Source organism: Centroberyx affinis, unplaced genomic scaffold (assembly GCF_046629955.1).
Source record: "Centroberyx affinis isolate AG114_WGS23_722 - 3 ecotype Tasmania unplaced genomic scaffold, CSIRO-AGI_Caff_v1 ptg003059l_1, whole genome shotgun sequence".
Lineage (NCBI taxonomy): Eukaryota > Metazoa > Chordata > Actinopteri > Beryciformes > Berycidae > Centroberyx > Centroberyx affinis.
The window spans coordinates 86,277-110,214 of NW_027281146.1; the positions used below are offsets into that span (position 1 = coordinate 86,277).

At 42.8% G+C, this 23,938-nt stretch overlaps 1 protein-coding gene across 7 annotated transcripts; it reads left to right on the plus strand.

Annotated features, from left to right (window-relative positions):
- The first annotated feature begins 555 nt into the window (after positions 1-555).
- med23 (mediator complex subunit 23) lies at positions 556-22,296 on the plus strand. Of its 7 annotated transcripts, none has more exons than XM_071537498.1 (31): positions 556-693; positions 1,258-1,289; positions 1,415-1,502; positions 1,585-1,709; positions 2,261-2,372; positions 2,958-3,056; positions 3,208-3,309; positions 3,489-3,558; positions 3,722-3,834; positions 3,987-4,082; positions 5,137-5,154; positions 10,087-10,293; positions 10,551-10,694; positions 10,834-10,979; positions 11,733-11,978; positions 12,245-12,387; positions 13,998-14,172; positions 14,509-14,672; positions 15,572-15,696; positions 15,834-16,039; positions 16,362-16,542; positions 16,702-16,872; positions 17,393-17,609; positions 17,858-17,967; positions 18,346-18,472; positions 18,667-18,832; positions 19,121-19,193; positions 19,322-19,536; positions 19,864-19,984; positions 20,292-20,423; positions 21,812-22,296. In XM_071537498.1, the coding sequence occupies exons 1-31, from the start codon at positions 643-645 to the stop codon at positions 22,004-22,006; spliced, it is 4,170 nt and encodes a 1,389-aa protein (XP_071393599.1). In that variant the 5' UTR covers positions 556-642; the 3' UTR covers positions 22,007-22,296. The 7 variants fall into 7 exon arrangements, with proteins under 7 accessions (XP_071393599.1, XP_071393601.1, XP_071393598.1 ...); XM_071537500.1 differs by having other exon boundaries at positions 10,252-10,293; XM_071537497.1 differs by lacking the exon at positions 5,137-5,154.
- Positions 22,297-23,938: the final 1,642 nt, after the last annotated feature.

Below are 23,938 nucleotides of genomic sequence, written 5' to 3' on the forward strand. Positions count from 1 at the left end.
GTGTCCCTCCTTAACTGATTGGCACCTGCAGGCCCAGCACCAGAGAGGAATCTTTGTCCTCTGGTGTGTGGGAGATATCAGTGGTGTAGCTACATGTTAATTATTGGCTTCAGGTTTACTTGCTCACCGTGTTAGTTTTAACCTATGGTTTTGTCATTTCACCAGTTTCTGCAGATCATTATTGCACAGATTGTCTTGATGTGCACGCTCTGTTCACAAGTTACAGCTCTGGTGACAGCAGAAACCAGACCACCCACTCATCCCATTTGTTTTGGTGATTTTAAATTATATTTATTTTTTTAAAACAATATTTTACAAATTCATGTCTCCCTCTTTAAGTGTTGACCTTTTTTCCTCCTCTCACTTTCTTTTTGAAAAAAAAAATCGACTCTGAAATCTTAGTTTTACGTTTATCCGAGGGGCAACAACTGAATACACAAAATGACAAAATGATGCGGAACTGTGCAGCTTGTGTCTCTGATGAGTTGCGGATTGTTTTTGCGGTTGCACGTTTCTCCGCTGGCCCGGACCGGCGGGTGTTAGCATTTAGCTTGTTGATAGCAGCATCTGTACCCACTGAAAGGAGTACCGTGATTGAATTGTGTGATGGTTCCCTGAAAATCTACACTTCGTTGTGAAAACATGGCGCTTTCGATGGAAACGCAGCTGCAGAGCATCTTCGAGGATGTTGTGGTAAGTTGCACCTTCATTAACGCTAACGTTAACTGTTTTTACAGCTAACGTTAATTAGCATCTCAGATAGCATATCCACTTAACTCGGCATCTTTTGTTTTGCAAATGGGTAATGTCATAAACATAGATAGCTAATAGGTAAATAGACAACCTAAGTGGCTGAACTACCAGCTAAGCTAGCTAGCAACAGTCTCATTAACGTTAGTACGTTAATATTGCAAACTATCGAGGTTAGAGGCTGTCTGCAGGTCCTTCAATTTGATTACCTGAATTCAAGGCCATAAAAATGATTAAATGCAGTTAAATGCAGCTTTTAAAGTGTCTTGGTGCGCTGCTTTCTCTAGTGGGAAATCACCTCAGGCAGACTATTATTAACTATTATTGTTAACACTTGCATATATTCTGATAGGTGTCTTGTTTTCATCTTCATGTTCATTTCACTGGGGAAGATACAAGGGTAGAGTTTCTTTTGGTCTACGTTCTTTGCTTCATCTTGTCTCCTCTTCTCTCTTCCTGTCTCAACTGTATTTTTATTCTCTCACCTCACCTCCACCGTTTTCTCAGAAAACTGAGATGATTGAAGAGGCCTTTGCTGGGTAAGATATCTCTAAACAAACACAGACATACACACACCCTTACTTGATATCTTGTTAAACACAGCTAGCGACTAGTTAATAATTCTAACTTTGGTCTACTTTATGTATGTGTTTATGTGTTTCAGCATGTTCATGGACACTCCTGAGGATGAGAGGACTAAACTGATCAGCTGTCTGGGAGCCTTCAGACAGTACTGGGGAACACTGCCACAGGTATACACACACACACACACACACACACACACAGAGTGATGAGTGATTGGCTGTGTATAACTGTGTCTCTGTCTTTCTGTAGGAGTCCCATGACCAATGTGTGCAGTGGATAGTTCGGTTCATCCACAGCCAACACAGTCCCAAACGAATCTCCTTCCTCTACGACTGTCTTGCGATGGCTGTGGAGACCAGTCTACTACCGCCCAGGTACACACACACACACACACACACACACACACACACACACACACATAGACATACAGGTATGCACAACTGTACACTCAAGTGACAGACAGATATATAGAGAGACCAATATTATCTGAAATTTGTAAAGAGTTATTGACCTAATATCAGTATCAGCTTATACCCAAAGATATTATTGGAGCTTATGGGTTGTGATAAATGCATGATTAAAAATAAAAAAAATAAAATAAAATAATAAAAATAAAATAATAAAAATATTTATTGTAATCTTGATTTATATGTGCAATGTTAATTTATATGAAACATAAAGTCCCCTGTTCAAATGGAAATGATTCAGTCATCAGAGCATCTTCTCATCACATTTTTTCTTCTTAATGCTATGATAAAAATGCAGCTGCAACTAAATCTCTATTAGTTGGGACATAGAATACACACAAACACACACACACACACACACACACACGTACACACACATAACCTGCTCTGCAAGAGAGACTTTGCGTTAATTATCTGTCTTTGTTATTCATCCATCTAATGAATCTGTCTGTGTGTAGGATGGTGTGTGTAGCGCTAATAAGCTCAGACAGTCTGGAGTGGGAGAGGACTCAGCTGTGGGCGTTGACTTTCAGACTGATCCGCAAGATCATCGGAGGAGTGGACTACAAGGTCTCTGACACACACACACATGCACACATGCTTTTTTGACATTATTTATTAAAAGTTCCTGACACTACAGAGAGGAGAGCAAAGTTTAAGGTAGAGCATCGACTTCATTATTGGATTTCAGTGGTCACACAGTGACAGCAGGAGCCATGGCTGCTCCTCCAGCCACTTCTCCTTAAAGCATCTGTCACTGCCAGCTGTAGACAATACTGACAATGTAACAGCTCGTTTGCAAGACACCTGGGTTTGTTTGTGGGCTGTTTTGAGACTGGAAATGACAGAACAAGCACAACAAGGAGATGATCTGAGTCCCAGCAAGAAATGACAAAATGTCAAAGATTTGGAGCCATTTTCAAGTTATAAGTTATTCTCAAATTGACAATAAATAAATGTAAATTGTTTTTAGAGCATGACACTTATAGGACCAGCTATAGAACAGCCCCGTAACTGTGTGTGTGTGTGTGTGTGTGTGTGTGTGTGTGTGTGTGTGTGTGTGTGTGTGTGTGTGTGTGTGTGTGTGTGTGTGTGTGTGTGTGTGTGTGTGTGTGTGTGTGTGTGTGTGTGTGTGTGTGTGTGTGTGTGTCTCAGGGTGTTCGAGACCTATTGAAAGCTGTACTGGATAAAATTCAGACCATTCCTACGACTGTGAGCTCAGCTGTGGTCCAGCAGCTACTAGCTGCCAGAGAGGTATCTATCTATCCATCTTTCTCTCTATACATATATAATTTTATAATTTTTCCAGACAAATCAATTATAAACCAGGAATTTTTGCCGACAAGCACACCAAATCTTCCAGTTTTAATGTGTTACTCTGCGCGCATGTGTGTCTGTATTCCAGGTAGTAGAGTATATCCTGGACAGAAATGCCTGCCTACTGCCAGCCTACTTCGCCATCACAGAAATCAGAAAACTGTATCCAGAGGGACAACTATCACACTGGGTAGGGGTGTGTGTGTGTGTGTGTGTGAAGCCGTGCACTTGACAACTCCCACACTGGGTAGGGGTTTGTGTCTCTTGTGTGTCTTCATGTGCGTGTTTGTGCAGCTATGTCTGTGTGTATCTAATGCTCTCTCTCTCTCTCTCTCTCATATTCTCTCTCTCATTGGTCTCTCTTTCCAGCTCCTAGGCAGTTTGATATCAGACTTTGTGGACAGTTTCAGACCCACAGCCAGAATCAACTCTATCTGTGGTAAGAAACACTTAAAAACACACACACACATCGTTTTATCAAGAGCTCAGTCTATCAATGTTGAAGTGAAAAAGTTGGATTCTGATTTGTGACATGGGTATAGTACATAATGCAATTCATGGTGTGTTTGTGTCTTTTCCGGTGTGAATGTGTGTGTCCACAGGCAGGTGCAGCCTGTTGCCTGTAGTGAATAACAGCGGGGCCATCTGTAACTCCTGGAAATTAGACCCCACCACCCTCCGCTTCCCACTGAGGGGCATGCTGCCATTTGACAAGGTAACACACACACACACACACACACACACACACACACACACACACACATACATACATACTGTCATATTTTATACATGTGCTGCATTTAGGACATATTTGCCTTACACACACACACAGAAGCAGTAATATTGTATATGTTTCCTTGTTTGTAGGACCTGTTTGAGCCCCAGACAGGCTTGCTGCGCTACGTGTTGGAACAGCCGTACTCCAGAGAAATGGTCTGCAACATGTTAGGACTCAACAAACAGGTGACACCCCCTCTTCTCCTCCTCCTACTTCTTCTCTTCTATACCAATCCCTCCCCCTGTCCTCACTACTCCCTTTCTCCTTTCTTTTTTCTCTCCCTCCTCATTTTCCTCTCTTCCTCTGCTCCTACTCCTCTCTCCTCTTCGGTTCCTCCCCTTTGGTCCCGTCTTTCTCGCCTCTACTGTTCCTCCTATTTTTACCTTCCTTGTTCTTCTCCTCCTGTTCATACTCATCTCCCTCCTCTTCACCTCCTAGTCTCCTGTTCTTCTCCTCCTTTTCTCCCCTGTCTTATTCCTCTTCTCTTCCTGCACATTTCCTCATTTTTCTCTCCTTGCTCCTGTTGTTCTCCTCCTCATCCTCCTTTTTCTCCTATTTCCCTCTGCTTTCCTTCTGTTCCACTTTTCTTGGTTCTGGTCCTCCTATTCCTTTCTTCCTTCTGTCCTTCTTGTCTCTCCTCTTCCCCACCCTCTTCCTACTCTCCCCCACCCCACTTTCTTCTCTCCTTCCAGTGCCTCTAGTTTTCCATCTTGAACCCCCCCTCTCCCCTGCTGCCCTGGTAACACAGCTATATAAGACCATGATGTAAAGCCAGCCAATGCTGTGAGCTGACCCATAATGCACTGGTGTTGGTTTGCCCTGTTGGGTTCATTCAGTTTCAACTCAGCCCAGCCTAGAGTGAAACCCTTCATCAGTTTGGCCTTGTATTGCTCCCAGAAAGCAATACACAATGCTGGCCAGAGCCATAACCATAATTTGTCATGATATATTTGGATTTTTTCCTTTTGTTTCAACTATGAACAAATAACCAATAATCCAGTTTGTCTATTTGAAGTGGCTGAGTTGATGCTAACTGTGCTGAAAGGGCATTGGTGAACAACCTAGCTCCTTAGTCACTACTTTCTCTTTCTCTCTGTCTCTTTCTCTCACTCTCGTTATTTCTTTCTTTTTACCTCTTTCTTTCTGTCTCTGTTTTTCTCTCTTTTTTTCCCTTCTTTCTCTCTCTTGTCCTCTGGTTGTATGTTGTGTTTGTCTGTCTTTCTGCCATGCGCTCTCTAGACTCTGAACATTGCCCAGGTATGTCGTTGTTCCTCTTCCTGGTCACCTGACCTACCAACTAACCAGCCCATTGGACGCTTGGCTTTTTAGGCACGCTGATGATGTCATCACCGTCCTAGAAATGGAAAACTGGGAGAAAAAATTGAAATGGCGGGGGGGGGAGACAAAACAACACAGAGCTTGAAATGGCCACAGCAGGGCTTTACTCAGATAAAGTCATGAACAGAGAGAGAGACAGGAGGATGGATGGTTGAGAGACGCAGATTGACAGACAGCTAGATACAGATGCAGGTAGACAGATGGACAGACAGGCTTACAGCAGCTGATAGGGTCATTTACCCATGGCTGGTTTGTTCAGCTATGGGGATGGTGGGCAAGTAAAATATTTCCCCTCACATTTTCATTAACAGATATTCTGATGGTGGGTTCCCTAATATCTTTTAACAAGGGGGTGCAGACCTCTTCCCTTATCCATCAATTTGCCTCTCATGCTATCTGTGCTTTTAATATAGCAGGATAACTACACAATGAAATACATAATAATGCTAATAATAATAATAATTGTTGCCACTAACGATGGCTAATATTTTGTGCTGATATTAAGCATCTTTAAATTTGACCATTTTCATGCCAAAAGCATTCAGTGTTTCACCCAGAACTTTATTCTTGTTAGAGTGTTAAATGCTCTGAAACAGCATTTGGACAGTGCTACACTGATAATAATGAACAGCCACTGTAGTAGTGATTAATTACACAACAAATATCAGATAAAATAAAAAAGCGGCATCATATCCATCATACTGGAGTTTAATAAATGGACAATATCAGGAAACTGATATATAGGTCTAAGAATAATAATAATGAAGTGACACATTTTGACATTTTTGAGTCTGTTTGGCTATCCTGCGCTAGTTGCGAGTTGGTCAGTGACCAGAGAGCTTGGTGTTTTAATGAATTTGGGTCCCAGCTATGACAGACTAAATTTACTCAGTTTGGGTCCAGATTAAGAACTCCTGGCCATTTGCTATATTCTTAATTATATTTTCTTCGCTGTATCCTATTGCTATTTTGCTGCTGCAATAACCCAATTTCCCAACAGGCATCATTAAAGTTTAATTTTATCTTACAAGCCCAGACTGCTTGCTAATATAAACTAAGCTAACTGATTGGGACTCTTAAAAACTCTTAAAAAAACTAACCAAACTTAAGTTCGTTAGTCACCAGAAAACTCAGAGTATTTGTGTAGTCTAGCTAGGTAGCTACCTGACATTAAGTATTCATAACATTAAACCCTGCTGTTGGCATTTCAAGCCCTGCTGCACTGCATGTATGGATGTAGTCTGGTCCTTGCCTGTGTTAGCGAGGTCCTCATGTGTCTGACCTTATCCTGCTTTCTGTTGCGCTGACCTGGGCAAAACTACAATAGTTTTACTAAATAATGGCCTAAACCTGGGAGCCTTGACCTGATCAACAATTTACTTTACCAGAGGTAAAGTAAGTCACTTATCAGAACAATCAAACACTCTGCTATAAATAACACAAGTGAAATAATACAATAACATAGACAAAATATCAATAGCAGGAAGAACATGCAACTACATAACCTAACTAGAGCTGCAACGATTAATCGATTAATCGATTAGTTGTCAACTATTAAATTAATCGCCAACTATTTTGATAATCGATTAATCGGTTTGAGTAATTTTTTAAGAAAAATAAGTCAAAATTCTCTGATTCCAGCTTCTTAAATGTGAATATTTTCTGGTTTCTTTACTCCTCTATGACAGTAAACTGAATATCTTTGGGTTGTGGACAAAACAAGACATTTGAGGACGTCATCTTGGGCTTTGGGAAACACTGATCCACATTTTTCACCATTTTCTGACATTTTATAGACCAAACAACTAATCGATTAATCGAGAAAATAATCGACAGATTAATCGACAATGAAAATAATCGTTAGTTGCAGCCCTAAACCTAACAAATAAACAGAAAGCTACATCATTGAGAAATGTCAGGAAGTGAGCAGGTGAATGTATCAGAAAGTGTTTTTAAGGCTTTTCACAGGATGAAACGACATGTTTCTGGGTTTTTTGTAACTCATGTCAGTCATTGATAGCAATTTACTGGTATGAGTTGTGTATGAGTAAGTGCTCCTTACACTTGTTTTTTTTTGGAAGTATCTGATCGGTGTTTTGCCCGGGTCGGCTGGTGAGTGATTCTGATTGGCTGTCTGACTGGATGAGTGAACTATGACCTGTGTTATGTGATGTTCATTGGTTGATGATGCGCGGAATGCATTGTGGGAAATGCTTCCACAAACTGTCCATGAGGGCGTTTGAGGTTTTCAGTTGGTCAAAATATAAGTGGTTTTTATGTCAGTTTGTATCTCAGTATCTCAGTTTTGTATTATTGACGGATGTTTTTGAGATGCAGTAAACTGAAGCCACTGTGAGGGAAAATGTCAGGGAAACAGTTCACCTTCATTGAAATTTTTATAGGTAAGCTTTTATGCCATTAAAGAAAATGAATATTGAGTATGGAGTTTGTATGTAAAAAGTTAGTAACAGGCATTCACTTTAAACAGTATATCTCAGTATAAATCAATTAGCAATTATAGCAAATGGGTTGTCATACACTGTAGTCAGCTCCTGGTATAATATATTATAATTGTAATAAAGCTTACTGTTTGCTGATACAGTTTGGTTTCTGAACTACTGAGCGGGCCGATTCAGGCCAGCAGGGTCAGCTGTCCCTTTAACATATGACTGTTGGTACAATTTCATGTCAGGTTTTTCTGGGCCGATTACGATAGCCGATATTTTTTGATTGGCCAGTTGCAGATTGAAATTATGCTTTTTGCCCAGAGTTTATACTAACAATGGCACATCATGTAAAAGTGCACAACAAGCACAAATGGTAGTAATTAGTAGTAATACACAATTATTAGTAATACACAAGTTTTTGGTCTTCAGAAACTTGGCCGTAGGAAAATTAGTCAAATTTCTCTGTAATCAGGCCGTTGGTTGGGTATGTTGGTAGATAGGTAAGTAGGTAGGTGGGTTAGTAGACCAGCCATTGGTCTGGTTTTACTGTTGGTAGGGCATTGGTTTGGCCCTACAGGTAGGTAGGCCATTGGACAGGTTTCTTCATAGGTGGCAGATGTGCCTATGCATCCTCCTTTCTTTCTCTCTCTCTCCCTCTTTTGCACCCTTGCTCTCTCTCTCTGTGTGTGTGTGTGTGTGTGTGTGTGTGTGTGTGTGTGTGTGTGTGTGTGTGTGTGTGTGTGTGTGTGTGTGTGTGTGTGTGTGTGTGTGTGTGTGTGTGTGTGTGTGTGTGTGTGTGTGTGTGTGTGTGTGTGTGTGTGTGTTTGGGGTCAAGGGAGGTGAGGTGGTACTCAAGGCCAGTGCTGAGAGGAATGAAAGTGATGTTCAGCCCCACAACTCCTCTTCCCCTTCCCAGTCACACCACCTCCCCACCTGCCCAAACCCCAGTTGGCCTGCATGTCTGTATGTGCTGCGTCGTTTGGTTTTATTTTGGTGTTTGGTGCTGTGCCGTGCTGCTCTGTGCCATGCTGTTCTGCTCTGTGCTGTGCCATGCCGTGCCGTTCTGTGCCATGTTGTTCTGCTCTGTGCCGTGCTGTTCAGTTCCTTGCTGTGCTGTGATGTGTCATTGTGGTGTGAGCTGAGTCCTAGCTGTGTGATGAGGGCTCAGATAAGTCCTACAGTGGTAGCCAATGTAGAGATCCCTGCTCCTTCTTCTATCCTGAATCTATGCTGCATAAGTAGCACTGAGGATTTTCCAAACAATTCCTCTCAGGGCTTGAGTAACAACAGTCTATTCAGTGTGTAAAAATTACGATTTCTACAGTGGCTACATCTGCATTTCTGCACAGGTTTCTTAGATCGTGCAGTGCTTGGGTTTAGCCCGCAGGCGTGGAACAATAATAACAGTGATATGCTCAGCTCAGAATACGATTACACACACAGAGTGGGAAGTTAACACCAGGAAAATGCTGGTGCATTTTGGCTGTGGCTGGTGAGTTTGAATACTTTGTTTGGCACTGTGGGAGCTAACCAACCAGCGTTCTGAGGTTCTTTTATATTTGTTGCATTATAACTGAACTGGCAAGTGGATTTTGAAATGTTTGCCACTGTCACTGGTGGGTTAAGTTAGTTTCCCACTCTGGGTAGATACACAAGTGTCACAATATCAGCAATGAAGTTGAAATGAAAGCAAAGTAGTCAATGACAGAAAAAAATTTGCCTACTAATTTCTTTGAAAGATTAAACAAATGAGAAGACCAAAGTCTTATTTTTGCATTAAATTGTAGCAATATGTCTCTGTAGTTAGTCACATTTGATTATGTTTGTAAGTGATAATAAGGTATAAGGAGACTTTTGTTGTCACAAATATATCGAGTGACAATTCAGGCCTGTAGTTAGGTGCCTGTTAACCTGCCTTCCCATCACTCTCAATCTCTCTCCGTCTATCCTCTCCCCCTTCCTCCCCTCCCGTCTCCTTCGCTCTCTGGCTCGCCCGTCTTCCTAGCTTTCACTTGATTCCCTCTCTCCCGTCCTCCACCCCTCCCTTCCCTTTCTGTCCTCCTGTCTCTCATCACAGTAAGTTGTATCTAATGGACAGAGGTGGAAGATACTTGGTCTTGTGTCTGAGGGGTGGAAAAAAGTCTTGGAAAAGTCAAATTTAAAATGACTGTGGTAGGATCAGGGAGATTTATTACCATGAAAGTTTGTATATGAAGTAATTTAATGATGATTCTCTTTCTCTCGTTCTCCCTTTCCCTCTTTCTTCCAACCTCTCTCTCTCACTCTCTCTCTTTCCTTGAACTTCTTTGCCTCCCTCCTTCTCTTTAACTTCCTCTCTCTCCTGGCCACCATCTCTTCCTCTCCTTCCTTCTCCCTTTAACACGCCCCCTTCCTCCCCTCCCAGCATAAGCAGCGTTGCCCGGTGCTCGAGGAGCAGCTGGTGGACCTGGTGGTGTACGCCATGGAGCGCTCCGAGACCGAGGAACACTTTGACGCTGACATTGGAGGAACCAGCCAGTTGCTGTGGCAGCACCTCTCCTCTCAGCTCATCTTCTTTGTGTTGTTTCAGTTCGCCAGCTTCCCTCACATGGTGCTGTCATTACACCAAAAGGTAAGGGGAGGTAGAGAGAGGAGGCAAGGAGAGTAAGGCCCCATTTTCACCTTACATGCCATCTGTATCTGGATAACTTATCTGGAAGCAGACAAGGCGGAAGTAGAAGAGTATCCAAGGGTGGAATTTTCCTTTTAAATTATGAAAAGCAGGTACCACCTGATGTGGATTTTGGAGTTTCTCTCTCTCTCTCACTCTCTCTTTCTCTCGCTCTCTCTCCCTCTCCCCTCTCCCTCTCTCTCTCTCTCTCTATCCAGCTTGCAGGTCGAGGTCTTATTAAAGGGAGGGACCACCTGATGTGGGTCTTACTGCAGTTTATATCAGGAAGCATTCAGAAGAACGCCTTAGCCGACTTCCTGCCTGTCATGAAGCTCTTCGACCTGCTCTACCCAGAGAAAGAGGTACGCTGTGTGTGTGTGTGGCAAGAAACTAATTTGATCGATTGATTGGAGAATGAAAAGTGCTTTATAAATAAATCATTTTGTTATTATTATTAGTAGTAGTTCTAGTATCATCATCTATGTTTCTCTCCCTCTCCAGTGCATTCCAGTCCCAGACATTAACAAGCCCCAGTCGACTCATTCCTTCGCCATGACCTGCATCTGGATCCATCTGAACCGCAAGGCCCAGAACGACAACTCCAAACTACAGATACCCATCCCACACTCTCTGAAACTACACCATGAGTACGTATCTTCAGAACCCTGAAAATACTTAAACAATATTGATACACCAAGCTCTGAAAGTACCCCATGAGTATATACATCCAAAACACTGTACTTTGAAAAATCTGTACCCAATTTATACTGGTAGCCCCAAAACTAGAGCCATCCATGCCACACTCTGAAATTATACCCAAAACTAGATGAACCCAAAACTTTATGCTGGTACAAAACACGTAATAACACAAAAATGGGACTATGGTAATGGTACTTTTTTTTAAAGATAAAAGGTAACCTAAGTCTTTGGTTGACAAAATGATAACACTTTAACAGACTAGTTCCTCTATGTTTTTGAGGTATTTAATGATTAACTGAAGATAATGATGTTTTCTCCAAAATGGATGTGTAGAGTTTGGGAAAAGAGGTTTCAATATTTGTACCTCAGCTGTGCTAAAAACTCTGTTTAAGTGTTGTTAGTGCCCCAGCCCTTTCTGTGTGGAGTTTGCATGTTCTTCCAATGTTCACGTGGGTTTCTTAGTCAGGTGGATTAGAGACTGTAAATTACCTATAGGTGTCAAAGTGATTGATCTGTGTTCGCCCTGTGTATGCTGGGATAGGCTCCCGCCCCCTGTGACCCTGAAAAGGATTAAGCAGGTCGAGAAAATGAACTGACTGGTTTTTGACTGATGTGCCAAAATTCAGATTGACCTGCTTTGTGACACCACTAATCCCCCACGCTGTCTTCCTCCCCCCCTCCCTTTCTCCCCCTCTCCCCAGGTTTCTCCAGCAGTCCTTGCGTAACAAGACCCTGGGCATGTCGGACTATAAGATTGCCCTGCTGTGCAACGCCTACAGCACAAACTCGGAGTGCTTCACTCTGCCGATGGGCGTCCTGGTAGAGACCATCTACGGAAATGGATCTATGAGGATCAACCTGCCTGGCACCAACTGCATGGCATCAGGATCCGTCACCCCGCTGCCCATGAACCTGCTGGATTCACTCACCGTTCATGCCAAGATGAGGTAGGGCAGGGCCGAGGACGGATGGATGGATAAATGGAAGCTGAGAGAAAATCAATAGATAGATAAAAAAATGGATAGATAGATGATCTATAGAAGTTTAGACAGAAAATTAGACAGATTGGTACATGTATAGTTTCTTAAAATGCAGATGACTTTCCCTCTCTATCTTTCTCTGTTTCCATACTCTCCCTCTCCCTCTGTCTCTCTCTCATACCTCTCTCTTCTTCTCCCCCTGTCTCTTTGTCCCTTTCGATCTGTTTCTCCAGTCTGATCCACAGCATAGCGACTCGGGTGATAAAGTTGGCCCATGCCAAGTCCAGCATCGCCCTGGCTCCTGCCCTGGTAGAAACATACAGCAGACTGTTGGTCTACATGGAGATAGAGTCACTGGGCATCAAAGGATTCATCAGTGAGTTACTGAAACATTTTATTTCACTCAGAACGTCCACTGTAGTTGAAAATAGTTAAGATGGTTATATAAGATGCAAAAAGCGCAAGGAATCATTTTATTCTTCAAATCGGTATCTCATCATCTTGTTCCTCAAAGACTAATAGTCATGATTGACCATCATTATCATTATGTCTAGCACTAGCACACACACATGATATGCGCAGACACAGACACGTGTGTCACACACATGCAAAACACATCCACTGGCAGTGGTAGACTGGGATAAAGAAAAAAGGCTAAATTTGACCCAAACTGGCCCACAGATACTCCACCCACTGCCCCTCTTATACAGTCATACGGGCACATGCAGAACAAATTATTATTACAGAACAAATTATTGCTATAGCCTATGTTTTTTTTAGAGGTTATATATTTTTATTCAAAATGTAAAAAACAAAACATCACTTTTCAGTAGCTGACAAGGTTTCCATGCTCTCTGCACATAAACGTCACATCTTGGCAACTTGGGGATCATAGAAAATCTCAACTTTCCCTGTCATATTAATCCCCTTGTTTCTATCGTTCATGCGCGCTTAACTCGTAATTCTGATATTTCCGACACCACCAGCATAATGTTCAGTTTTTAGGTCGACTCGTTTGCAAATTCCGGCACAGCACAATCAGTCTGTCATTGTCAGCTCACCATATGAAAGATAGAATGTGTCAATACCAATTTCCAAAGTAAAATTGGCAGGGGGAGAAAAATGGACTCATGAGATGTGATAAGCACGCATGCACACACACACACACACACACACACACATGCACCCCTGCACCCCTGTATGGATCCGGACAGCCAGTCTACAGCAGGATTACCAAACAGCATGGGACATTTTTTTTTTCCTATTGGTTGAGCTGGACTCACTGCCAGCCCACAGGTCGACCGGCCCACTGGGAAAACTCCCGCTGCTCCAGATGGCCAGTCCGCCCACTGGGTTTCTGGAAGCTTATAAGCTCTGATTCATAGTTGGCCTACTTGAGTCATGCATGAACATTCCTTAGATAAGACAAGTGATCCTGGGGGAAAGTTGGGTTAGGGACAGGCTGGAATATTATCAGGCAGATAAACACCATATTTAGCCATTGCAACAAGGGGAAACTGAGGCTTAGTCAGGACCGACCCAGATTATCTGGCAGTGTGAGGAGTTTATAGATTCAATCTTAACCACCCTGATCAACTCATAGATGTGTACATTAATATAGATGCAGCATATTAATACATATTAATACACACTGCGTCATGCAAGTTTCTTTGAGAATAGAGGTCCTGACGTCAGTGAAGCTTCAGAAGTGAATAATCTCAGTGATATTGTTAAGTGTGATACCCCGTCCTTGCTTGATTGTATATTATATTGTTGTATTATTGTGTATTATTACATATTTACTCCTGGGAGACAAAAACATCAGTGAAATTTGTGTGTGATGCAATGCTTTTTCAAAATCAGCCTGTCCACTGGGCTGCATTTTGATTAGATGAGTTCAGAACATTTGTCTGTCACATAATTTTGTCTTTTTATGCGAGCAAAAAAAAAATGCTGAATAATTTGACTCTCTCTCTCTCTGTTTAGGCCAGTTGCTCCCCAACGTGTTTAAGTCCCACGCTTGGGGAATCCTGCACACTTTACTGGAGATGTTCAGCTACAGGATGCACCACATCCAGCCTCACTACCGAGTCCAACTGCTGAGCCATCTGCACAGTCTGGCTGCCGTACCTCAGACTAACCAGAATCAGCTGCACCTGTGGTAATATAGAGACACACACACACGCCAGTTAAACCTACTACTACTACTGCTACTACTACTACTACTACTATTAGTACTGCTACTAAAAAAATGATAATAATGATGTTGATTCAGTTAGATCTCTCTTGTATTCATATTCAAAAAAAGCTTTATTGGTATAACTGTCAAAAAATTATCAATATTGCCAAAGCTGTTTACAGTACATTGTAATACATAAAGATGATTAAATTAGAAGATTAAAACCTACAGAGAAATCATTTGGTGACTAATGGTCTCTCTCTCCCTCTCTCTCCCTGTTCGTCTCTCTCTCCCTGTCTCTCTGTGTCTCCGCCCCAGTGTTGAGAGCACAGCACTGCGGTTGATCACAGCGTTGGGCAGCTCGGAGGTCCAGCCCCAGTTCACCCGCTTCCTCAACGACCCAAAGACGGTTCTGTCGGCCGAGTCCGAAGAGCTGAACCGAGCCCTGATCCTCACACTGGCCAGAGCCACACATGTTACTGGTAGCTCTGTCTGGATTTACTTCTTTAGATCTTTCTTTGTTGAGGTCTTCATTTCTCTCCCTCTCTCCTTCTCTTTCCCTCTTTTGCTCTTTCTTATTATTTCCTGTCTTTGTTTGTTAGTTTCTTTCTTCCTTGTTTCTATCTATTTCATCTATAAGTCTAAATTACTTAAAGGATATGGCTGGTGTTTTTTAATGCATTGCTTACCGTCAACAAATCCTATGAAAATAACAAAATCAACAATGCGTTTGCTCTACTCCCGTTACTTTCTGTCTTCTCACGTACCGTTTTTAGCCGTCAACTCGGAAGTCATTGGCTCCAATTGTAAGCTAAAAACCTTAAAATACAGCTCACAAAGACATAGTTTCAATTTAAAAAATCGCTAACTGTTACCACGAAAAGTCAGGCTGTTGTAGTTATTACCAAATCAAATTCAAATGGGAACAAATTCTTCATTACGCCGGGGACTATTTTCGGTCCTACGGAACTACTTTCCTGAGATCGCAAACATGTTTACAGCCGGTTTATTAAGTTGTTTGAGGAAAAAGTCGGCTGGCCCGGTGCATCGCGATGATGAAATATGCTGCCCAGAGCAACAGCATGGCTCTTTGACGTGTTTTTAATCGTTTTTTTTAATACAATGGAGTTCTATGGCTGCTGGGACATGGCTGCATTGGGCACCGGCTACATGGACGAGACTTGTTGGCAAAACAATCAACAATCATTGCTGATTTTGTTATTTTCATATGATTTGTTAACGGTAAGCAATGCATTAAAAAAACACCAGCCTTATCCTGTAATGTCCGTCCCTATTTCCCTGAGTAGATTTTTCTTTTAGTGACACACTGACGCTCTCTCTCTGTGTCACCCATCCTCACCCGCTTCGTCTCTGTGTGTAGATTTCTTCACAGGGTCCGACTCCATCCATGGGACTTGGTGTAAAGACATTCTCCAGACCATCATGACTTTCACCCCTCACAACTGGGCCTCACACACACTGTCCTGCTTCCCTGCTCCACTACAGGTGCACATACACACACTTAAATTGATATGGATTAAATTGAAAACTCTTAAATTTCCTCCTCAAACCAGATTCTGCAATCCTACTTTACTGACGTCCTCCCCCCGCTCTCTCTCCCGTTCTCTGTCTCTCTCTCTCAGGCATTCTTCAAACAGAACAACGTTCCCCAGGAGTCTCGTTTCAACCTGAAAAAGAACGTGGAGGAGGAGTACAGGAAGTGGAAGTCCATGTCCAACGAGAATGACATCATCACCCACTTCTCCATGCAGGGCTCGCCCCCCCTCTTCCTCTGTCTGCTGTGGAAGATGCTGCTGGAGACGGACCACATAAACCAGATAGGCTTCAGGTCCGCTGGTGCCATTTTGTGTCCCTAAATTAATTAAGCACATAAACACACACTGACTATATACAGACAGAGTCACATCCACACACATATAGGATGCACACAGAATACACACAGTCCCTGTCCCAGTTTGTTTACATATTCGCCCAAGGATGGTGCTATATCACTTGTTCATTTGTTTCTCAGACACCACTGATTGGATTTTAATGAAACTTGCTGCAGTTCCAAGTCAAAACAAGTTGACATATTTGTTACTAATTGGCCCAGAGGGGGATGGCAGTATTCACAGAGGTGGACATGATTATTGTTGTTTTTCTTCCCTCAGGGTCTTGGAGCGTATTGGGGCTCGTGCGCTGGTGGCCCACGTGCGCACCTTTGCAGACTTCTTGGTCTATGAGTTCTCAACATCAGCCGGTGGACAACAGCTCAACAAGTGCATTGAAATACTCAACGACATGGTCTGGAAGTACAACATTGTCACCCTGGATAGACTCATTCTGTGTCTGGTGAGGACACACACACATACAGACACAGCCAAATATACATTATTATACAGCACAACACAGACATATTAGATACTCCTCTTTACTCCTTCTCTGAGGTGACAAGGTCTGTGCTTTATTACATCATTCTCTCTCTCCTCTCCTCTCCTCCTCCTCCTGCAGGCGATGCGTAGCCATGAGGGGAACGAGGCTCAGGTTTGCTACTTCATCATCCAGCTGCTGCTGCTGAAGCCCAACGACTTCAGGAACCGAGTCAATGACTTTGTTAAGGAGAACGCTCCGGAACACTGGCTGCAGAGCGACTGGCACAACAAACACATGAGCTACCACAAGGTAGACGCTTAACACATGCACACTAGGGATGGCATAAGTTGAAAAGTGACGTTAAATTCAGTCGAATCGAATACTCAAAATGAATGCCTTTTATAAGTAGTTAAGCCAATGTCTTGCAATGTGAGCAAAGTGATATGCTTCCCATAACAAATCCATCTGAATTAGGCAACGGCTTATACGTAGCTCAAGAAAATCTGGTGTTATGAAAATTAAACCAATAGGCCTAATCAGACCAGAAAAATTTAAAATTAACCCTATCTTATTATGTTTGAGCCCAAGCAAAACAAGCATATCCACATATTCCGGGGCGAGTCTGTTGGCCACACCACATTGACAGTATGAACTGAATTGACAGCAACATCATGTAAAATTTCAAGTTAATTGGTCACTTCAACAGAAGTATCAGTCTGTAACGTCTCCCTAGCTACATCTCATTACAAAATTGGTGGGGTAATCTCGAATTTGGTGATATATCATCAGTTATTATGATTAAACAGATATTTGTTTGTTCCCCTACCAGAAATACCCAGAGAAGCTGTACTTTGAGGGTCTTGCAGACCAGGTCAACCCTCCCATGCAGCTCCAGTCTCAGTACCTGCCCATCTACTTTGGCAACGTGTGCCTGCGCTTCCTGCCTGTCTTCGACATTGTCATCCACCGCTTCCTGGAGCTGCTTCCTGTCTCCAAGTCCCTGGAAACGCTGCTGGATCATCTGGGAGGACTGTACAAGTTCCATGGTGAGAAAAGAGAGAGAGGGGGTAGAATAATATGTGTGTGTGTGTGTGTGTGTGTTTGACCAAGGTAGGGAGTAATAGGAATGAATACATGCATGAATGGAGGGGTGGATAGACAGAATGAGAAATGGTGGTGAAGCTTGTTGTTCCCAAGACACTTGAGGCCATTATATGGGATTTAGATGCAATATATGGGCCATTATTTGTGCTCTAACAACATAACCTGTGTCTATTGTTGCATTTGTGTGCAGACCGTCCGGTGACTTACCTGTACAACACCCTCCACTACTACGAACGACATCTGAGAGAGAGAACCAACCTGAAGAGGAAGCTGGTGCACGCAATCATGTCTTCACTGAAGGTAGGCGGAGGGAGGGAAGGGCGGAGAGATGAAGGAAGAAAGAGAAAGAACACACAAACCCCAGAGAATACATCATCTCGTAACAAGTATATATATTCATTGTTGATGCATTATTTATTATACTATATGTGTACTCTTGTCAGGCAATCATATTCCTGGTTGGTGTCTCATTTAGACGCAGCAAAAATGTGGGATGAAAGCCAGAGCAGAAAATGTCCTATACTGTCATGAATATTTTAATGAAAGTCATATGTATTTTATTTAGAATTTGCTTTTTGTCAGAGCGATTGTTCTGCATTCCTTTACTATTCATACTATCACAAGTACCATTATTTATCAGTTTTAATACTAGTATTTATTGTGTAATATTTCCTGTAGGAAAACCGCACCCCAGGTTGGTGCCTCAGTGAAACCTATCTGAAGTGTGGCATGAACGCCAGAGAAGACAACGTGTGGATCCCCGATGACACCTACTACTGCAAGCTGATTGGACGCCTGGTTGACAATATCCTTCATTGATTTCATCCTGTTGGTAGACGGGTCCGTCACTGCTCCTTCTAACTTAACCTACTAGCAGCTAATAGATAGTCATGGGCCGTCGGAGAGCTTGAAGAATACACACACACATACATACACACATAGAACTATTAGACCCCACTTCCTCCTCCTGCGAACTTTGCCCTCCTTAACTCCTCCCACCCATGGCGGGAAAGTCCCCCGGTCCCTTCCCCAACTGTGATTGGAGGTTCAACGAGTTCCCCAACCCCGCGGCCCACGCCCTGCATGTCACCTGTGTGGAGCTCATGGCTTTGGCCGTGCCGGGAAAAGATGTCGGCAACGCGCTGCTCAATGTCGTGCTAAAGAGGTACGACAGACACGCAGCATGTCATCTGTATGGAGCTCATGGCTTTGGGTGTGCTGGGAAACATGCCCACAGCACCCTGCTTATTGTAATGCTAAAGATGTGGAGAATACAGGGAGTTTTATTTAAAGTGTTTTGGCAATAGCGTGTTGTTTGATGATTTCGGTCCTATTGTATGTGGAGTCTGGTGATGTTTATGGGTTGCAGACTTTTAGAGCATGCATACACAAATGCACACAAAAACGCAAAATATATTAATGCACCAAACCATGTACTCCTCTCTACTTTTAGCCAACCTCTGGTTCCCAGAGAGAATATCACAGCCTGGATGAACGCCATCGGACTTGTGATCACTGCGCTGCCTGTAAGACAGACACACACACACACACACAAAACACTAAATCATTACATCCTTTACTGTATGGTGAATTCGCATTCACTTTCACTGTTTTAGTTTGCTTACGTCAGCCGCCTCCCCCTCTCCTCTTCCAGGAACCCTACTGGATCGTTCTCCACGACCGCATCGTGTCTGTGATTGGCTCTCCGGCGCTGACGTCGGAGACGGAGTGGGCGGGCTATCCCTTCGCCTTGTTGGACTTCACAGCCTGCCACCAGAGCTACAGCGAGATGAACTGCAGCTATGTGCTAGCATTAGCGCACGCTGTCTGGCATCACTCATCCATTGGACAGCTTTCTCTGATTCCCAAGTAAGTGGATATTCTCTCTTTCTCGGTCTCTCTCTCTCACACACACATATATATATTGATATTAGATACATATACACACGTACACACACACATTGTAGCTGTGTGCTAGCTATAGCCTGTTAATGTTCATCTACAAAGTATAATACACCAATAGAAAATAGATACAGTTTTATGCACACTGTATGACCTACTAACTTGTTATCGGATGTTATTGTTTTGTTAATCTTTTTCTCTTTTGTCATTTTTTGGCATCCAATACAATCAGATCAGTGTCATACTCTTGAAACTGTAAACCGTGTGTGTCTGTGTGTTTGTGTGTGTGTGTAGATTCCTATCAGAGACGTTGAAGCCCATCGTCCAGACAGAGTTCCAGTTACTCTATGTGTATCACCTGGTGGGTCCATTCCTACAACGCTTCCAGCAGGAGAGGACACGATGCATGTTGGAGGTACACACACAAATACATAGACTTTAGAGGTATACAGAATCACACACACATCAGAGATATATATACACACACACACACACACACACACACACACACACACACACACACACACACAGTTGTAGCATTTAAAGTTTAATATGCAGATTAAACAAAAACGGGACTGCCTGGCCTCTTTAGTTGGTGATACTATTCTCCTCAGGCTATTAGTTTTACGCTAGATCATATTCATTTTAGGATTTAGTTTTGACGGTATGTTAATATACTGTATGTCTTTGTGTATGTGTGTGTGTGTGTGTGTGTCTTGCAGATTGGCGTGGCCTTCTACGAGATGCTCCAAGCAGTGGACCAACACTGCCAACATCTCCACTACATGGACCCCATCTGTGACTTCCTCTATCACATTAAGTACATGTACACCGGGGACAGTGTTAAGGAGCAGGTGTGTGTGTGTGTGTGTGTGTATCAGGTTAAGGAACCAGTTCAGCGAGAGAAAAATAAAAACAAGCAATATTTTTTGGTGAAATGGAAAAGTAGCACGGAACAAAAGTGATCTCATCCTTTCTGGAACACAACCATGATTCATAAAGTCAGTAAGCTGTTTTATAACTTTATTTTACATACCGAGTTTTTGTCTCTTTTCCTCGGCTCTTGTCTGTCTCTCTCTCTCTCTCTCTCTCTCTCTCTCTCTCTCTCTCTCTCTCTCTCTCTCTCTCTCTCTCTCTCTCTCTCTCTCTCTCTCTCTCTCTCTCTCTCTCTCTCTCTCTCTCTCTCTCTCTCTCTCTTCTACTGTTCTCATTCTGCCTTTATTCCAAGACTGTGGAGTTTGGTGTTATTCATAAATTAATTTACAGTCATTAATGATATGCTGAGAGATTAGATTAGATCGCTGTGGGGAAATTGGGTCACCAAAGTAGCAGATAAGATATAGATAAGAATGAGACAAGTAGAATGGATAATGAAATTAAATAGTTAATACTTTTAAAGCTGCACTAGGCGAGTTTGCATGTTTGGCAGCGAGAGGTAACTGTTTGGCCTACTTCATTACCCAGAAATCATGTAACGTGACGCTGGTGAACTAAATGTCTTGTTCTCAGCGTCTGGTGGGAATGGTTCAGACATCGTTGGTGAGTCCAGCTTTCTCTGGATGGAGCGATTGCTCACTGCTGTTTTAGGAGAGAGTTTTGTATTTTGCTCTTAAATTTCGATTTGTCTCTCCTGTGGGCAGAGATGATTTCCCACCAGTGTCTGTACCCGACACCAGAATCTCATTTGGGGAACGGGGCGAATCTACGGTGTCTCAGTTAGGAGAGATGGGACGATCTTCTGTGTTGCAGCCCCACTTTTGTGACTTAGGCTGAAAAGACAGATGTATTTTTATATAAAAAATGTGCTTAGTGCATATTTAATAGTCATCATTTTTACAGACAAAGCAGCTACTGAACACTCATGCCACTGAGGATGAGTCATTACCCAAGTTAAATGCATAATATTTTGGGTAGTGTAATTGTGATTTTGAAACAATAAATGTGGATCGTTTTGAAGTGGTAAATAAACAGGTATCTTATTTATATTTACTGGTTCAGAGCATTACTGTACAGGTCAGAACATTTGAACCCAGTTCCGATCCAAAGCAGCCAGGAGCAGAATCATGTTGGTTCCTTCCCGTTAAATTTTCCTAAACAGATCCTATCTCCTCCTGTCTCTCTTTCCCTAACTTTCCTCTTTCTCCCTTATACCTCCATATTTCCCCACATCTATTGGTCTGTCTATCTTTATCTCCCATCTAATTATCCATCTGTTTCTATCCATCCATCTGTCTCTCTCTAGGTGGAGAAGATCATCATGACGTTGCGCCCGGCCATGAAGCTCCGTCTGCGCTTCATCACACACAGCAGCAAGATAGAGACTTCATCATCAGCTGCAGCCGCCGCCTCCTCCTCCGCTCAGCCCCCCTCCTCCTCCCTCTCCTCCTCCTCCGCCTCCTCGCCCTCCTCCACGCAGCACACACACACGCCCATGTAGGTGGCCTAGGCAAACACACACGTGCAAACACGATGGTGGACTATGGACATAACACTCACACATTTTTGGGAGTGTTGTTTAATGTGAACTGGTTTCTACTTCAAGGTGGCTTTGTGTTTTATAAATCATGACTATGACTTGGATTTTTAATTGCATATATAAAATGGATATCTAATTTTGGTGATTTTAATTAAATGTAGTAGTCCGGTGCCTTCAGGCGGATCACCATCTCATAGCATTTCTCATCACTGTCATGACTCGTCATTTTTTTAGTCAGTTGTTTTTGTTCCATTTTCATATTGTACATTATTTCTTCAATAAAAAGATTTTCGTAATTTGTGTTCGGCTGTTTTATTGATGCTCCTTTCTACCACTCATGCTGTGAACAGTGTGTTTTGTGTGTGTGTTTGTTGAAATGGTTCAAATCAAATACAGAATTAAATCTCAGCCCAGGGATAACATGTAATGTGTTGGATGTGTTTCTCGCCAGTGGACGTTTGTTTATTAATTTTAAATGAGAGAATGTCTATGCTGTGTCCTTCCATTCCATTTTATTGTTTTGTCCCGGCACCTATCCCTCTTTGAATTGCCCCGCCCAAGTTTTGTAATGTTTTTTCTTTCCCCATAAGGTTTTCTTGGGGGTTTTTCCTCGTCTTAACTAGGCTGGCTAGGTTAGGTAGGCCTGTTTTGTCTTTTCAATATGCTATTTTATGTCTTGTGCTTTGTTTTGTTTCCTTGCATGTTGATTAATTATGTGTGCAAAGTGGGTTTAACTCAATAATAGGAGTTCCAATTGTTTTGTAAACTGAGTGGACAGGATTATCCCCCCAAAAAAACAGATTAACTGAAGGTTTACATGCACACTTTTTTCCTCAGCATGATATTGTACTCATGGTCTTCCCCATCAGGTGTCTGTGAACTCACTTCATACCTGCATGTGTGTGTGCACAGCAGAGTTTGCTTGTGAATGATGTTGTGCTTTGGTCCCCCCATCAGCTCACAGACACCCATCTCTGTCTGAGATGGGTGTCAGAAAGGTGACATGGAAGAGATGGAGACGGTTGTATTTTGATCGCCCGGAGCGACTTGACACCTGCTGCTGTCTGCTGTTACTGGGAGATAGACAGGAGTCGGAGAAGGGCTGACATACGAGTGTCACATAGAGGAAATGGGCAGGAGAGAAAGTGGTGATGACTGCCTCGGACTTTGATGATAACATTTAACCTGCCTGTAATGATAGTATGATAGCAGTATGATACCTGTCTCTACTGCTGGCTCCAGCTGAGATAGAGTGTATCTGGACTGGTGTGTGTCAGGTCAGTTAACCTCAGCTGTCCTGCTCTGGAGGAACACCTGGGTCTTCAGGAGAGTCACACTCCTTATTGGTTGAGACCGACACACGTTGATGGGGCAGGGTGGGTGACTTTCATTAGGATAGAGACATGCACAACCCTCAGTTGTTTCTCCATAATAACTTGCAGGCCCAGATAAGAATGATAGGCCAGTCCCAGACTAATTTGTGTACCCAACTCAGTCTGGAAAACACTGGCCCATGCTGCTGTGACATATAGAGGAGGCTGTACACCCTGCCTGACACCACTAGGGGGAGTCTAACATGCACAACTGGCCCCGGTCACTCCCCTCACACATTTGCCTGTACTGAGTAGGTGAAAGCAACATGGAAAGAGTGACATCAGCTCAGACCATCTCAACAGTATTTATCAGTGCTATTCCTTCCGCCAAGTAGGTTGTGTTTTCACCCCTGTTAGTTTGTCTGTCTGTCTGCAGGATATCTCAAAAACGTATGAACAGATTTCCATGAAATTTGGTGGGCAGATAGGCCTTGGGCCAAGGAACACTTAATTAGATTTTGATCTAATCTGGGATTTCTGCCATTAGACAATTATCATTTCCATGGCTATGAAACTAACA